A 17,733-nucleotide genomic window follows, 5' to 3' on the forward strand; every position below is an offset into this window, starting at 1 on the left:
GCTCAGCTCCCATCTCTCTGCAGCTCTCCCCTCCAGTTTGTTGAGCAAAGCTAATGAGACGGCACCACCCCGAGCAACTTCAACCTACCGCAGGCGATGCTGAAAGGCAAATGGGTGAAATGTAACAGGGCTAGGCAGCGTTTGTAGCCGGACACGATCTGATTCTTTGCTGCCCTAATCTCTCCAATGGGAGGAGAAGTAACTCCGTCTCTATCAACACTAATTCAGTCCAGTTTTTCAAACTATTTAGTCTACCATTAAGAATTAGTGCACATTCAGTTTGGTGTTGTAACACCTGGAAAAGCAGTGGATTCCAGCTGCTGCAGCTCTAATGTTGCAGAAACAAAGGAAATGTTCCAGTTTCTATATGAAGCTCCAGTTGTGTAGGAGAAGAAGAAAGGAAAAAAACATAAAAAATGCAAGAGATTGTTTTTTTTTTATTGTTTAAAAAAAGAAAAAGAAATAACCCAGATTTCCAGGGCGTATTGCACTCACGTTGTTAGCAGCCAGCGAGACTGCTTGGCCAGGCCCAGACAGGCCAGCAGGCAGATGATCAGGTCCAGGATGAGGAGCAGCAGGTAGGTGAGCCACCTGCAGGGACAGACGGGGACAGAAAATTAACCTGCTGCTGATCAGTGTCTGTCCTGACACAAGCATGGAGAGTTTCATCCAAGAGAAACCTTGGTTGATGCAACTCAGGTTTTTATTTTGTATCATTGCTGCACTTAAACAGTGTCACCTGTATATATTAGCATGTTTTTCTAACTCAGCCAGTGATAGAAACTGTATCAATAGAGTGCAGAGGTAGATTATGGTATAAAAAACCCTGTTTGATGCTATAGTTTAGTGGTTCTGATCTACTCTTTATTTGGTTGGCTAGTGTAACTTCAGCATTAATGCTAGAGCTATCAAATGATTAATTAAGACCCTTTCACATGGTTCTCATTTTAAAATGAGTCAGCTGGAAACATAAAATCGTCAGCTGGCGACAGAGTTCAGTGCCAAATGACAAATGCTAATCATGATTTTGATGTAAAATGACTGTTTCAAAAAATATATTTAATGAGTTTTGACAGTTGTAAACTGCAGCGCACCAATCAGCCACAACACGAGTCAGGCCGTATTTTGAACAGAGAGGACCGAGAGGTTTAAAAAGACACAAGATACGTGGTTGTAAACACAGAGAATTGTGACTTTTTGTGAAAACAAGTCAGAAAAAACCAAAAGGACGCGAGTGTCCCACTTATTTTCACCTCAGCGGGCACATGTAATAGCTGTCATCCTGAGTGTGTGCTCATGCTTGAGGGTATACACTCCTGTGCTGCAGTGTATCCATCTGTTATGTGAGCAGTGGTCAGTTTGTGACTGGACACAGAGGGCCTGTCCATATGGTTAATAATGAATGAACACAAATCCATATGGCTGAATGTTTTATGCTGTGAAAAAAAGTGGAGGGGGCAGTAATATCACCTTTCACCCTGAACTAGTGATCTATCTATCCAATTAAAGCTGCACCTCATTTTTTTTATCCCTCTTCTCTCCTCTAATTATCATCTCCTACTCCATCAGTATTCATCTTCCTCTCTTTTCCCATCCTTCGTCTTGGACTCGTCCCTCCTACATCACGTGCATGGTCTTGTTATCGTTTTAATTATTACTTTTTCTTACTTCCCATCAATCTGTCTCCATCACTCTGCAGGATCCTTCCCACATGACCCCCATCTCTCATGCTTTCCTCTCTCTTTCTCTTTACTCTTCCCTCTCTCATCCACTCTCTTTAATCTTTCTGCCTGCTCTCTCTCTCCCTCTCTTTCCCTTTCAGCCTTCTCCTCCTCCTTTGCCCTTCTTTCCCGCAACATCACCATCATCACCACCTCCTCCTCTCTATTTCTCTCTCATTTCATCTTTTCCCTTCTTGGAGCACCGTGGAGCTGGGAACGTCAGCGTGCCGTGCACACGGAGGCTCTGGGGTAACACTGCCACCGTGTTTGTCTGTGTTATCTTAATCTAATTAGAGTGAGTGGAGCACAGAGACACGTGGGGACTGGAGGTTACATGAATGTGTAATAGAAAAGCACTTTTCTTCAAGAAATTGTGTTGGATAGCTGAGAGCCCTTCTGAGTCTGCTGCCTTCAATTTAAGAGGTTGATAATGAGAACCTGACAAAAACCTCTTTCAGAGACGGATCAGAGGTCATTGTCATCTACACATTAGTTCCATATTAATTTGTAAAGGCTTATTGAATATTCCTGTACACATCAGGTCGTTATATTGAACCTTGTGTTTCAGTATCACGTATTTCAGTCCACTCAGAGTAGAGCTTTAGCAGCAAGATATGACTTTTTTATGTCATACTCTCCCTGTCTTGGCAGCCCCTTAAAGGCCCCATGTTATAGCCTTTCCCTGTGTTTTATTTAGAGTTTTTGTATCTATAAAAGGATATGTTTGAGGTTTTAATACAGTTTCACATCTCCTCTCTCAGGCATATTCTCTTGAGATCTAGGTCATCAGATAGAGGCTCCGACAGTGAAGTTCATACGAGCCCTAAGAGGAACCAAATCCTGCTTTGTTGTGACATCACAAAGTCTGGATTGAAATCACATTTAACCTTCGTCTTGTTGTAGCTTTCTGCTACCAACTCTTGTGTTCGGGTCGGTTTTGACCCGTGTCTTAAATCAGCTGTAGAAACCACTATAAACATGTTCTTTTATCCAATTTGTTTTTCATCTCTTGGTTATGTTGTTAGGCTTCCTTGTCCATGAAAAGGTTGGTTTTGCACTTACGATTTCAGTTTTAACTCTAATTATTGTTTTTATAGTTATAACCGGGTCAAAACCGACCAGAACACCACAAATGTCCTAATTTTAACCAGAGCATTTTAGAATTTTGTGATTTTTGGTTTGTTTTACTTTGTTTAAATATAATTTCCTGACAAAGTCAAAAAGCCTTGAAGCAATAAACACATTTATGTGGTACGTTTATGCATTAAAAACCTAAAACGGGTCACTGCTGACCCTAACACAAGAGGAAGGTCAAGAGCATATAACTATTCGCTGACTGAAGCAGAACATAAATAATTTTAGCACGTCACGCTCTGTTCATTTTATTCATTCCCTGATAAATGATCTGCTTGAACGGGATCACAGAAACAGTGCCCACAGGTGGATGCTGAGGATGTGGTGGGATTGAGAAACTTCATATAGGCAGCCAGAGCAGCAGTTAGCAGCAGCAACTACAACACGAGCAATAGCAGCAGCAGCAGTGATAGCAGTGGTGACAGCAGCTGCAGCAGCAGAGCAGGAATGATCCAGGTACGTAGACAGAGGGTTTAAATAGCTCAGATGAGGGGAGCATGTGACTGATCAGCTGATCAGGATTGGCGCATCTTGAACTGGCTCCGCAGGCTTTGCATCATTTAGTTTTAAGTCTAAGTTTCTGAATAAATACTGTGTGTATTTATCTGTGGACTGAGCACATTGATATTCTCACAGTATCAAAACAGAACCTACACCTGCTTATAAAAAGAAGGATATCTCACTTTATACTATGTGGAACCTTTAATTGAGACCAAGGATCTTTTTGATCACATTTAATTGCTGGATAGCCTCTGGAAAATCAAGAACAGTTTGTATCCAAATAATCCAACAACATCAAAAACGGAGAGAAAATAATTTAGTTTAGAGTCTGTTTCGCTTTGGGATGTTATTAAAATGGATGTGGAGCCATTCCTGGCATAGATGATGGGTATATCACTGCTCTGCAATTTGTATTTTATGACTCAGTAAAGTAACATGACAAACACAGTGTGTGAGCTTGGAAAGTAAACAAAATATTTCTGGATGAGTACACTGAAGACAGACAGCCAGCGCTGAGACAACAACACTTAGACTTTGATAAGTTTAATCAAACACACGCAAACACACACACACTCTGCCGAAACTCACACACACGCAAACAATTTGCTTGGTTGAGGCGGTGCTAATTAGTCCATTAACAGTTTACAACGTCTGGCTGTCTGCTCTCTCGGTCTGTCTACTCTATTAGTGTGACGCATTGTGGGGTATTGAATTATCGGAGAAGCAGTGGAGTCACATTGCAGATCAATACAAACACACCGGCGTGTCTGTTCCTGCAGACTCCACAACAATAACCGCTGAGACAACACAAGGCCGGGGGGGGGTCTGTCTCTGCTCTGAGATGATAAGACTATGACTTTAATGGTTTTGTGACAAGGCCTTGGTTAATAGTTCATAACATCCCATAGTTGTTAAAACCACCGCACCGTATTATGAGGCTCTATGCGAGTTGATGCAATGACTGCTAATGATTTAATTGGATGCTGCGTCCCACACAGCCATGTCCGCAAAGGGTGTTTTTATTCACACAAGTGGATGATGCACACATGCAACCGCATTATTTCATCCCATCGACTAAATATCATGTGATATATTCAGGTCATAACACGCAGAATGAAACAACCTACACATGAATTATCCATTCATCCGCGCGTTCGGCTGACAAATTGCTCGGTAATGGTAGGTATAAAAAGAGCTTAAGTATATCTTGCATCTCCAGGAATCATCTGTATTTTGTAATTATAACTGTAATGCTTATAAATATGTGCCGCTCCCGGCTTCTCCAGAAAAAAAACAGCACCATCGTGGCTCCATATAAATAACTTATTCCAAAGATGTTAATTGCTATATTTCAGAAACTACTAATTAACATTTCAGAGATGTTTGTGTGCTGTTCTGCCTGCCACAGCATACTGGGTGCACTATACCCTTGAAAATATTCATGATTACAGTAAATAGCAGTTTAAACTTTGGAGGGAATCCACTTGGATGGCTGCCATTTTGGGGCGGCTTTCACTTCCTGTTGAAGTAGAAGCCTCATCACCACCTCAAGCCCACCGCCCCGCCCTGCACTGTACAAGCACCGACACATGTATTTCCCGGTTTCCTCACCTGTAGTACTCGATGTTTGCCGTTTGATCAGCGATGGTTGCCAGGTTGACTTTGGCCTCCTCCCAGTCGGGCAGGCCCAGCAGCTGTTTGATCACGTTGTCGGCCATCTGCTGCATGAACTGCAGGGTCTGCACGTAGTCGCCCCGCGTGGCAAAGATCTCGTCCAGCCTGGCGAGGTGCTGGTGCAGACCGCTCTTCATGCTGCCCATAGTGCCGGTAACCTGCCAGAGACCAGAGGAGACAGAGAAGGAGGTGAGATGAAAGACAGAGCAAGAGATTTTAGAAGTTGTGTTTTTTTCATCCTTGAGGGTGGAAGGTTACAGACTGCAGGGAAAAAGTTCTTCTTCCTCCAAAACAAAAACACTCTCAAGCAAGAAACTCTAAATCGTGAGCCTCTCTCTGGGTGTTACGTTTGTGCTCTTGCCATCAACTCCAACCTATACATTCATTTATATACTACTTTCCAGCTCTGTGCAGTTGTGAATTGTTTTATCACACAGAGGGAAGATGTCTAAATATAGATTTTCTTTTTTTTTCTTTTTTGTTGCTCTAAGCGAATCACTCAACCAGTCAACTGCTGCTCTTGCAGAGCGGTTCAGTGGTTACACTGGGGGAGTCCTGGGGAAACAGCCGCATTATTGTGTGTGTGTGCATGTGTGTGTGTCCAAGCTGCTTCTCCAGGCTGCTGTTATGTGCTACAGCGTGCTCTTAAGGGGAGTTATTGCTGGTAAAATCAGCATCAAAGTCAAACTTCATCTTCATGTGTGTATTGTTGTACATTGTGAGAAGTTCTCTTTCTCTTCTTCTCTTCTTCTTCGCATCACCCTTATGATGTGTAGGCTGGCAGAAAATAAACACACTACAATCCTATTTCCTATTAGCTATCCTAATGGTGATCTTTTTTGATGTGTATTGCTAATTATAGAAGCAAATGTGTATGCTAACATGTAGGGGTGGGAGAAAAAAATCGATTCACATAATTATCGCAATATTTTTTTGACGATTTTTAAATCGATTTGTTTTTCAAAAATCTTTTTTTTTATTTTTTTTATATTGTGCAATGTGCATTTGTTCACCTTTTTTACATACAGAGAGTCCAGGTTTTGAAAAGGGTTCAAGTTCACTTTATAATGGAGTATGTTAATTTATAGGCTCCTACAGTATTTGTGTGCAGATAAATGTTAAGCAGTTTACCTCAGTCTATATCTCATTTTGTCAGAAAGGTTTCAGAAGCCTGTTTTTTTTATACTCTTTTATTTTTGCCTCTTTTATGCAGTCCAGGCTTTTGAAAAGAGAGTAAATATTGCTGCTGGGAAATATGGTTCCTGGAGTAGTCTGTAGACAATCATAATCATTCAACTGTTTCACTGTTGCAGACTAAAAATCGAGAAAATAATCGTAGAATCGCAATTTAAATCGAATCGGCATCCAAAAAATCGTTGAAGAATCGAGTCGGGAGAAAAGCATATCATCCCAGCCCTACTAACATGCTACACCATGATGGTGAACAGGCCAAATCCACTTCTCTGACTCACACAGCTGCTAGCATCACTTAATTATTCAAAAATAGTAACGTACACACTGACAAATAACAGGTAACCCAATTCATCTGGTTCATAATTGAGTTAAATTCTCGTAGCTGTGAGGTGCAGGTTTTTTGTGAAGCTGCCAGCAGTGTAACGCACCAGTGTGAGGAGATGACAGTGTTTTTATATTCTCCACCTTTCTGCAATAACAACATACTGACAGTGTTCTCGGTGCAAAGCACAGCTCTGGAATCTGCTCATGTTTAGGTGCCTTTGGTCAACATTTACTCTGAAAAAAGTTTCCCCAGTGACCAAAGGTGAGATTATAGCCTTAAACATAAGGGTGATCTGAGCTGCCAATCAGTGGCAGGCCAGAGAGGGAGAGGACAGAGTATGTGTGTGTGTGTGTGTGTGTGTGTGTGTGTGGGCGAGCAGGCATAGTGAGAGTGGGTGTTTGTTGAAGAGGTCCATTTTAAGTAAACAGTTCAGCTTGGAAAACAGCCAGAACGAGAGCGCCCAGAGGTGAAGTAGTAGGTTTTTCCGCTGCAGAGTTTTGGAGTTTTTTTTTTTTCGTATTCCAAGCCTGCTGCTGTAGTTTGTCAGACTATTTTCCAAAGTGATGCCTCTCGCTAACAAGACTGATAATTTGTCAACCCATTAAAGCAGTGAAAGCATGTAGACAACCAGTTCCCTCAAGGGGAAATGCACTTTTCTAAAAGGAACAAATATACAAACAAAAGACAATCTCACTCATTCATTTTGATACCTCACATTTTCACCTGACCAAACACAACTCGACCACATAAGATATGATAAGATATGATATATGATATGATATCATTTATGAGGAACAGGTGCTTAACATTTCCTTTGGACTAATTTCTCTGTAGTTTGCTTAAAGGAAGAAAATTGTTTACAGGAAGAGACATCCTGCTATTTGATAATTAAAAAGGGTAATAAATGCTTTCATTCAGCTCTGGGTACTTGGCATTCAGGAGAGAGACAACTCATATTGTTGCTATGTTTGTCAGGGACGGGGGTTTGCTGGGAGCTCAGACATGAAGGGGTTGGGTGGAAGTAATTAGCTGGTTTTGCATTCAACGTGCGGCCCACACTATGCAGCCTATGGAACAACTGACAGACGGAGAAGCTAAAAAAATATATATAAAAGACAAAGAGAAGACGAAAGAAAGAGACAGACCCTACATGGCTGATAGGGTACTGTCTGCTACACCTACAAAAATATGTTTTCTCAGATCATTAATTGCCTCACTCGGTCACGCAGACAATTTTGCTTTCAACAAAGTGAAAGACATCAGAGATATTTTCACCTACAACACTCCCATTCCTAGTTTCTTGAAGTTAGTGTTACTTTTGCTGCTCAATTATCTTCCTCACTGTGAGCTGTGACTCTTTATCTTTTAAATTTAAATGTAAGATAAACTTGGATTAAATTATTTTTTTAAATGGGGTGTGATCCTTTTTTCATTGTCTCTGCAATTAATACTGTTTGAATGTCATAACTACACAATATCACTAAACCAACTGTATGTGTGTTCAGAAATAAACAATTTATTTACTTTTATGATAAAATTATATTTTGTATTTCACTGTATATGTATAATTTGAAAATTCCCAGTCCCCATTATGTGTCTGTATAAAATTGCTGTGAAGTTATTATTGACTGTTCCAAAACTTACAAGATTTGAAACATGTATAATCACACAAATGTTGGCTTCAATATTTTAAAGGTCGTTTATTGCGAAAAGTAAGATTTCCATATCTGTTTTGATTACAGATGAGGTCTAGGTTCTATATTAATATTGTGAAAATGCCAAAGCTTCAGTCCACAGAGAAAAGCACACAGCTTGTATTCAGAAATTGAGCCATAAAACCAGCCGTCAGGGCTTCTGCAACTTTGTGATGTCACAAGAAAGCAGTCACCAAGCCCCTCCCACCTGAACACATCATCTGACCTTGCAGGATTTGGTTTGTCTGAGAGTTTTGACCTGAAATCTGCTATAATTTTATTGTATCACTCAGAAGACAAGCAGCTAATAAGCAGAGAGACTCAGAGCATCCTCTCTTCTGATTGGCTGACACTTACCTGCTGTTAGTGGAGCCTGAATATTAATAAACACAGGACACCGTGTAAAATTTGGGACCCTTAAATCACCAATGAAGCATGACATTGAGTCAGAGATTTAGAATAACATGCACATGCAGGACTTGTTATCTGATCACTCATCAATACCGTGTCCTCCTTACACTGAGGAGATGGAATCGCCGACGAGAAATGAAGGAATGTATCTGATCCTCGCCTCCATGTGCAAAACGCTCTGGGAGAGAGCCAATCCTGCTAATCTCTCCTTCGTCTTGGGTCTGATCCCCACTGTTAAAGTGATCTGCACCGATCAAGCAGATACGATTCCCTGCCTCAGTCTTCTCATTTCTTTATCTCGGTCTGATGTTTTGAGGGCACGGAGAAGCGTTCGCCCGCCTCGCATCTTTTTCTAAACAAACAGAAAGATGTGCAGCGGCGTCTTCCTGGCACGGAGCTACTTTACCGTGGGATATTCACTGCGGCGCGCCGGAGGGTAAACGACAAACAAAAATATCATAAAAGGAAAAACCTTATAAATGACAAGTGGCCTCAGGCTGAAAAAACTGACAATGCCGTCAAATATCAAATGTAGATTGTAGCTAGAGGAACGGAAGGAAAATGTAGATCAATGCACATTTGGTAAAGGTTCTCGTTTACATGAGCGTGTGTTTATTTTTGAAGGCCCTAAGCACAACTAGGAGGGCTGGTATGGTCACACAGTCTTATATCCTTTTCCCTGCTTAAAGGACTCTACTATGAAATCCTCCCTAGTTACACTGAAAACCTTGGTATTCATGATTTCCATCTTTGAGATAAACTGTTAGATTCGTGTGGAGAACAACTGCATTACTATTATTACTTAATAATGACTGTATCAAAGCATTTTTCCCATCTGAGAGTTCCTATCGCAGGATCAAGCGCGGATAAAGACTCTTTGTTTAAGTTTGTGTGTGTTGCCCCCGAGCTTCACCATGCTGCCTCTCAGACTCTACACAATATAAATCCCACTTCCTCCAGACTCGGATCTTTATCTCAAAGCTCTTTCGGGGCTGGTGCACGCCCCTCCGAGGACATGATGCTTTCGAGATGAGTCTGAGAGAATTAAGCAGCGAGCGAGGCTGCAAAACAACGGTTTTCATTTAAGGCGCAAAGTAAACCACCCGGAGAGTGTCCGTCTCTAAATGAAAGAGAAAATTGTTGTTTTCTTGTTTCTCTTAAAAGCTGAGAATCACCACTCTATACAGACCGGTGCCAGACTAAAAAACTGATGAAGACAGATTTCATGAATGTTTGGCTTCTTGGAGTGTGAGCTGCTTTCAAAGTTTTTCTTTTGATAGCTGCGGGTCACTGAGAGGGCCTCACTCTGGATCTGGATCCCTGGACGCCTCCCACCCCCACCCCCACCCCCAGCTGCCCTGTGAACTCATTTTTGCTGCTGAGCATCCAAGAATCATTTCACCACTATGTTCAACTACCTTTCTAATAATCACTTAATAAATGAAAGCCAATGAGCGAATTTGTCTGAGTTAAACAAAGGCTAAGATGCTTTTCTTCCTACTTTAACTCACAGTCTCTGCATGATAGTGGAAGGACTTCCTTCAATTAAAATTGAATGTGGGAGCTGGAGCGTGAAATGGAACATGGGTCTGAAGTGCCTCTGCAGCTCAGTCACCACAAAGATAGAGACCATCTTCACCGCTGGGTAACGAAGCTCAGCAGAACATCTCTTTAAAAATATATTCTTTCCTCCCTCCCTTTCAGATACTTGATGACCACAGAGCTCTCAGAGAGTTTTCCTGCAGAGGGACTATGAGACGTTTATGGTGTTCGTGAAACATCGAACTGATTTTTAGAAAACCTGGTGGCCCCGCAGAGTGTTGTCCAAAAGTGGGATTGTGATGGCAGGAAAAAAACAAAACAACTTAACAACTCTGCAGTTCGGCTCCTCGGAGAGTATAAGAGTTCACGAGAGGAGGAGGAGGGGGATTTTAACAGAGAGTGGTTTCGGCTACAGAGATGACTTCAGTGCTTTTCCTTCAGCTTTTACAAGGCTGCCCATCCAGCCTGGTTAGAGACACAGGAAGTCATCCATTAGTCATATCTCTACTGGACCACATGAGCCCGGACACCTATTAAAAACGCATCTGGACCTCAATGAGAATTTTACACTCGCGCCCAGGGATAGCAGCTGTTGGACGAGTCCCGTAAAAGGTCAGATAGTGAGTGACGTTCGATGCGGAGTCGCAGAGGTCTTTTAACGTTAATGAGAAATATGACATTAGAAATAACAATGACAACAAACAGCGCGGCGCTGACAAGTTCAATTGACAGCAACAACAAAGAAATCAGGACAGAGACAAATAACAAGCTCAGAAGTTCTGAACACAGGCGAGGAAACGAGCCAATACAAGCAAGAAATAAAATGGAGCAGCTATTCATACCAGGAGCCCGTCTGAGTGGATAATAAAAACAAGGACGAGGGAGGAATGCTAAGGAGGAAGGAGGAAGACTGAATTCTGTGCAGCGATTTGGCGACGTCCTATAAGGAAACACGGAATACAGGAATTCAATGTGGAGCAAAGGAACATCAACTGGTGCAATGGTTTAATGATGTAGGATATTGGCTCTGGGATGAGATATTTTAAAAGGTTGTTTGTCTTATATCTGAGGACAACAACCTCAGGGACTTCCTGTTTTATAGTCCCTTCCACCTGAGGGAAAGATTGTGCCTCTTCTCCTTAAATGTTACACATTTCTCGCCTCACTGCTCCTAAAACACCACAAATTGTGCAGGCAGAGATGATGATGATGGTGGTGATGATGCTGATGCTGTGCCTGCTCTGAGATGATGATGAGAGGACTCACATCCAAAACATCCATCAGTTTTCTGTCTCTTATCCTGGTCTGGTTCGGGGCAACAGGGAGGCTTTGGTGGGAGGCGGCACAAAATATGGTACAGGTCTTTTCTGGAGGTTTGTGTCGTCCCAAATGAGCTGCACCACTCTGTGAAGGGAACTCATTTCAGAGCCATTTCTACATATTCCTATATGCAATCTAGTTCTTTTGTTCACTTTCCGAAAGCTCATCAAGAACAGGTGAGGACCGGAGCCGTCGGGGCTTCATCTTCAGCCTGGCTCTGCCGCATCAAGCTGCATTCATACATGTAGGTTTACACTTAGTGCAAACGTGCACCGACTCCTTAAACATGTAATGATGCATGAGCAGCAGCAGCAGCAGAGGCACCACATACTGGGACTGTATGAACACAGCTGGTCATCGGAGGCTGCTTGAGTTTTAACTACACGGATAACACACACACACACACACACACACCTTACAAAGCCGATTCCACTGCGAACCCGAGTCTGAAATGCAGCAATGAAAGGCAGCGGACCGGCCCCAGCGTTGCTCATATTGTAGATCATCAACCAAAGGAACAAAAATGTAAACACAGCTCCACGCTCTGTTCTGCCCTCTTTCATACAACAACAAGACCCGAAGGACCCGAACCACTTGAGCTCTTTGAGGAGGGCGACGTCTTAGAGATATTTTTTCAAAAGGACAAAAAAAAAAACAGGTCAATATGAGAGTACGCACACGTCGGAGCAGTGTCTATAAATTCTGACTCACATCACGGGCATTTGAACCTCACCTGAGTAACTGGGACTGTTCATGTGGAGTCTATCCAGACACTAGCAGGATAAATATCTGGCGTGTACACAAAGAGTAATGGGAGGGTGCATCATTCTCCACTCCAATTATCTTTTGAATTCTTCTCCTCTTTTCTTTTTTTTTAAATCCCTAGTTCCCTCACATTATGAATAGCTTATTAAAGCTTACAATGTGAATGAATGGAGAGATGTTCATGTTTGTAATTATGTAGCCAGCCAACATCCAAAATGCGCTTGAGCTCTGGCCAAATGCTCCGACGTCGACCCAGTCCACCTGATGAGTGCAGGCTGCCAAAAAAACACCCATCTCCAAACAATAGAGTTATTATTAGTGCAGCTAAACACCTCCAGTGTCACATCGGTCCCATTACTGCACCGATAAAGTATGCAGGCCTGGCCGGAGTCCAGATTTTAACAGCCCTGTTGATGTTTCAATGTTTGAAAGTGAAAATGCACAAAGAGCTCTGTTAATTTACACTCTAGCTAATGAATGTGTGTGTGTGTGCGCGTTCATATACACATCATAAGCATATATTCCAGACCGTAACTAATCATGGTCTTGAACAGAAGATGAGAAAAAAAGCTTCTGCCAATAATGAGTCTAAATTCCTTCCTCTCCTCTCTTACACATTGAATCTTTAGAGACTAACACTTCTAAACTCCAATTGGAGCCGGGCTAAAAGGCATTTGTGTGGGCCAGAGGGCAGTGAAGCCGTCATTGTCAATGATTTCAATACCAATTTCAATCCTCACTCTGCCAATCAGACAGCCAGCATTGCTGCCTGTTCTTCCCCCATCAAAGGGCTTTGTCTCCTGGGCTCATGGTTGATTAGGTGGGGGGAGACTGGGAACCGTGTGTGGTACACTGGGCCCTTTGTCCGACTGAAGAAGTAGACTCCTTAACAGTCTTTAGCTGCTTGCAGTGAACTCACTCATGCACACACACACACACACATGCATGCACTCATACACTCACACACAAGCAAATACGCTCACACGCATAAGATGCTAGAATAAAAGCCACCATGTCCAATTATGTGTTCACACATCGCAGAGGAACACACCGACAAGCTCTCACATCAGCTACATGCTAATGATTTCTCTCCTCCAGCCAGTGGGACTTTGGTAAATGAACATGGCCAAGAGCTTTACAAGATTAATAGGGGGTAATCAGTGAACATCAATTCGTACATTGTAGTACGACAAAGATATATCTCCTCGGTGTTAAGTTGATACAAGTTTAATGTGAGAGACTGAGTACTGATGAAGTGGAGTAACTAAATAAAAAAAAGAAAGAAAGGAAAGAGATGTGTTTGCGCATTACGTGAGAACTAATCCCAAGTGACAGTCTACAGCAGCGCTACTGATCTTCCAACATCAGTAGTCATACGGTTCTGACATGATTCTGGCGTAAATCATTTATGAGGTGCAACAATCAGCTGCCAGACAGCTCAGATCTAGTTTCCATTAAATCCTTCATCAGTGGAAGAAGTCCGAAAAATGCCACAGAAGCGAGCCGTGCTGAATGCGCCGCGGGCTTCGTACCCTTTCAGCACAGTGTTTATTTCCGAGGCCATACTGAGTCACTGCACTGAGTGGCTCACATACCATCGCATTAATCTCCATTAACGCAGATGGAGACTTAATCCCGACTCTTCGACAGCAAGTCACCCAGGGTCTCCGCCTGCCCTGATGCCACCGTGGTCACACATGGCTGGATCGCTGTTGGTCACACACCAACGATGCAACAACACACAGTTCATTACATTCATCAAACTATGATATGATGCATCATATACAGTGTTTCATCTCAGTGATCATAAATAACACCCCTCCGCAAATTAAAACAAAAAGATGAATATGGTTTTGATCCCTAAAATGTAGGACTGGTCCCAAGTCTGTCAACACAAGTCTTAAAGGGATAGTTCAACATTTTGGCAAATTAGTCCATTGCCATAATTCCTATAGTCATCAAATACACAATCCAACAACTCCAAAACGCTCTCATGGACAAGTTGTGACCTGCACATTCACCACGCTATGAGATAATAACAGAATGAAACAGAGTTGTTTGCAAGCAATGCTAGCCATAAAACTGCCCTCGACGGGAACGTGCATCAGCAGTTTTGCATGAATTTACTTAAAACAACTCTGTCTCGTAACGTTCCATTATTATCTCATAGTGTGGTGAATGTGCAGGTCACAACTTGTCCACGAGAGCGTTTTGGAGTTGTTGGATTGTGTATTTGATGAGTTTGATGAGGGAAACCAAGAAATCCCATTAGCCTCCATAACGTAGCTCTGAGCACCTTGCGGCTCTGCTCCGCCATTCTAAAAATAGCTTGCACCAACAATTAAAGGTAACAAACCTACTCCTAAAACTATAGGGATTATGGCAATGGGCCAATTTCCCAAAATGTTGAACTATCTCTTTAAATCAAGTCTCAAATCAGTCTATACAAGTAAACAATTCAAGTCTTCAGCCATTCTGGGTGAGTCCAAGTCTCGAATCAATCATGAGGCTCTGGTCAATCTAAACAAGTCTCAAGTCAGTCGGTGGACACAACACTCATGTCTCAAGTCAAGTGTCAGGTCAAAAATTGCTGATCTCAACTCAGTCTGTACAAGTCTCAAGTAAAGTATTGAGTCATTATATGCAACTTGGAACACAAGACTCAAGCCAGTCACAATAACTGTCAGGTCATTGATTGTGAATGTTGAGTGAAGTCTCAAAGGAAAGCTCAAGGCCTTGAGGCCTGAGTCCAAAAAGTTGAGTCACAAATTATCACTATTGTGATGCAAGTTTGTCTCACGTCTCAAGTGTACAGCCCCGATGATTGTGCAGTACTGCAGACAGCCAAGCCAATCTGCCAAGTACTTTCCCTAATAATGTTGACAGGTAATTAACTTTCATATCACCTCAAAAACTTTTACAAAAATGCCAGTGGGAGGAAGAAAAAAAAAATCCAACAGTTTTAACATATCTGAGTTCGACTCTTGTCTAAATTAAGAAACATGGCTTGTCATTAGTGTGAAATGTGCAACAGAGAGCTCCATTTGGGCGTCTGTGTGATGAGCGTCTCTGAGATGGGAAGTGAGATGGATAAAAATAGAAGAGGATCATGCACATGTACTGTGCTAAAGTGAGCTCAAGAAACACACAGGACGAGCCTTTGTTTCTGCTGAGGCCACAGTCACAGGGAAAGTGTGTGTGTGCGTGTGAGAGTTGTCTGTCTGGGAGGAAAGGGTTTTTGTGTGGAGAGGCTGTCAATTTGTGTGTAGTGGTAAAAAGCCATAAAGAGACCATAAATACATTTAAAGGCATACTAAACGGAGTCCTCCGGGCTTTCTTGTGTGCGTGCGTGTGTGTTGGTTTGTGTGCTTCTATGGGTGTGTATACAGTACAACATTTCTGGAGCCTTCACTCCGAGCTGTTTGTTTCTAGCTGGATGCATCTCGCATCTCTGAACTTGTGTTATGAAATCGCCCGAAGTGAACTGCTGAGCGCTTTCAGTTTGTTTTCACCGCTAAAAAATAAAAAACACATGACTTTATTCATACATACAGGAACCTTATGAGGTGTTGTGTTTGACGTGACACCTTATGTGTTACACCTACCAGACTGTCCACGCCGCCCAGTGTGTGATTGACATTGTTCAGGGAGTAGGTCAACTGGTACACGCCGTCGTTGGTCTCGCTGTTGCCATAGAAACCCACACCCACTGCGACGCTGCGGAGACAAGAGGAAATGGAGGGACAGGTGAGGCTTTGATAAATTAATGAGAAGAACAGAGTACAACAGCAGCTTGTAAATCCTCTCCGTCCAAGGTGATGTCCTTTTCTGTCACTGAATTCAAAGTGCGTCAGACTTAAAGCCATTATTAAAACCCTTGCTGAATTAAAAACATGAAACAACCTCAAAGTGATTTTGCGTCTCTGTTCTGAAACCCTGCACTATCCTGCGGTGGAAATATACCACCTACAAGAAGAGTGGCACAACAGGAAACAACACCTACACGACATTTAATGAATATTTCATGCCTTCTTTTTTTTCCTCCCTGAAATTTAGGCTTTATCTCAAAGCAGTATCATCGATTTTCCCATCAAGCCGACATTTATGAAAACAGGGAGGTAAACAGTCGGGGGCAATTGGAGACAATCCCTGGCAGAAGGCAGAGTTGTGAATACATATGTTAAACAGCATGATTGACAGTGCATTGGAAAGGCAGAGCTTTGTTTCTTTCATGAAGGAGCGTCTTGCAATACCTCCATAAAAAGCATTCATGCCACCATGCAGCAACTCAAAGTTACTTTCTTCTTTTACTTTAAATATTGATAAAATATTCCTCAAAGAAGTGCATACAAATAAGTGTCTGGCACTGTATTCTGTGTGCTGTAAACTCACTTTTTTTGATGGGCATGTTTATGCAAACCTCAAAACACAACGGTTTACTACAGCAGGGAAAACAAATATACTGTATCCATAGTGCACGGACAGCATGGTTTTCTTTGTTGAATTTGGTAAACAACACTCTTTGAACCAGATATTATATAAGACAGGGTATGGGGGATATGTGTGTAATTTGGAATAGTTCTTCAAAGATTCAGTCATGCAAAGATTTCATTTGTTCAGCTGGAGCTTCAGCACAAACAAAATAACCAGCGACAGAAATGCAAACTCTTAAGTCGTCTCTGTGAGCTTCGGTTCTCCCCAAAGTGCTGTCATATTGTGCTGCCATATGAACGGATTTGAAAACAGCTACACAGTCTTTCTCTACATAAACCCCACAAATTGGCCTGATGTAGCAACATTACCCTGAAGGCACAACGTGATCTTCTGCAAACACGATGATGCCTGTGGTACATTAGTAACGCTGACATGTCTGCAGGAGGAGACTCTTTATTCCCAGAGTCACCACTTTATTAGTGTACCTGGTTCAACTACTGCCATCAAATACTACAGCCCTGTAGTAAATCCTGCTTTTATAAAGTATGTAATGTTCTGATGCGAGGCTGCACTTTCTGGAGTTGTGAGATTATATAAAAAGGTGTTTCTAATATTACCAAGTGTGTTTCAATGCGATATACAACACAGCACAACCCCTTGCCTGCAAAATGACCCCAGTAATGGATCAATACGCTGGCTGGACTCAAATGTGCTTTATTAATGCAGAGCTGTTGCATAGGATTACTTTGGCTGTATACCTTATGCATTATCTGCCATCTCATTATCTGATAATCGATGCCTGTTTATTTAAAACAGAGAGGAATAGTGCTTAACTGGTACCCATTTCACTCCCCAGAGTTTAGTAGATATAATATATGGCTATTTGGCGCCATTATTTATTATAGATCGATATTTTATGACCTCATTAAGTCTACAGTGTTTCATGAGTATGGGTGCCTCTTCACTTATCTAATAAACCATAAAACATCAGTGCAGATTACTGGAGCCTGTCCTCCTG

At 42.1% G+C, this 17,733-nt stretch overlaps 1 protein-coding gene across 1 annotated transcript in view; it reads right to left on the bottom strand.

Annotated features, from left to right (window-relative positions):
* Nucleotides 1–17,733, bottom strand: part of ttyh2 (tweety family member 2) — a 63,636-nt gene that overhangs the window by 21,698 nt on the left and 24,205 nt on the right. The window contains exons 3-5 of the mRNA XM_083994081.1: nt 15,887–15,998; nt 4,968–5,188; nt 496–591 (exon numbers count right to left, since the gene is read on the bottom strand). Of these exons, the coding sequence (XP_083850207.1) occupies nt 496–591; nt 4,968–5,188; nt 15,887–15,998 (429 nt within the window). The remainder of the gene's footprint in view (nt 1–495; nt 592–4,967; nt 5,189–15,886; nt 15,999–17,733) is intronic.

This window comes from Trachurus trachurus (assembly GCF_905171665.1).
Source record: "Trachurus trachurus genome assembly, chromosome: 19".
NCBI lineage: Eukaryota > Metazoa > Chordata > Actinopteri > Carangiformes > Carangidae > Trachurus > Trachurus trachurus.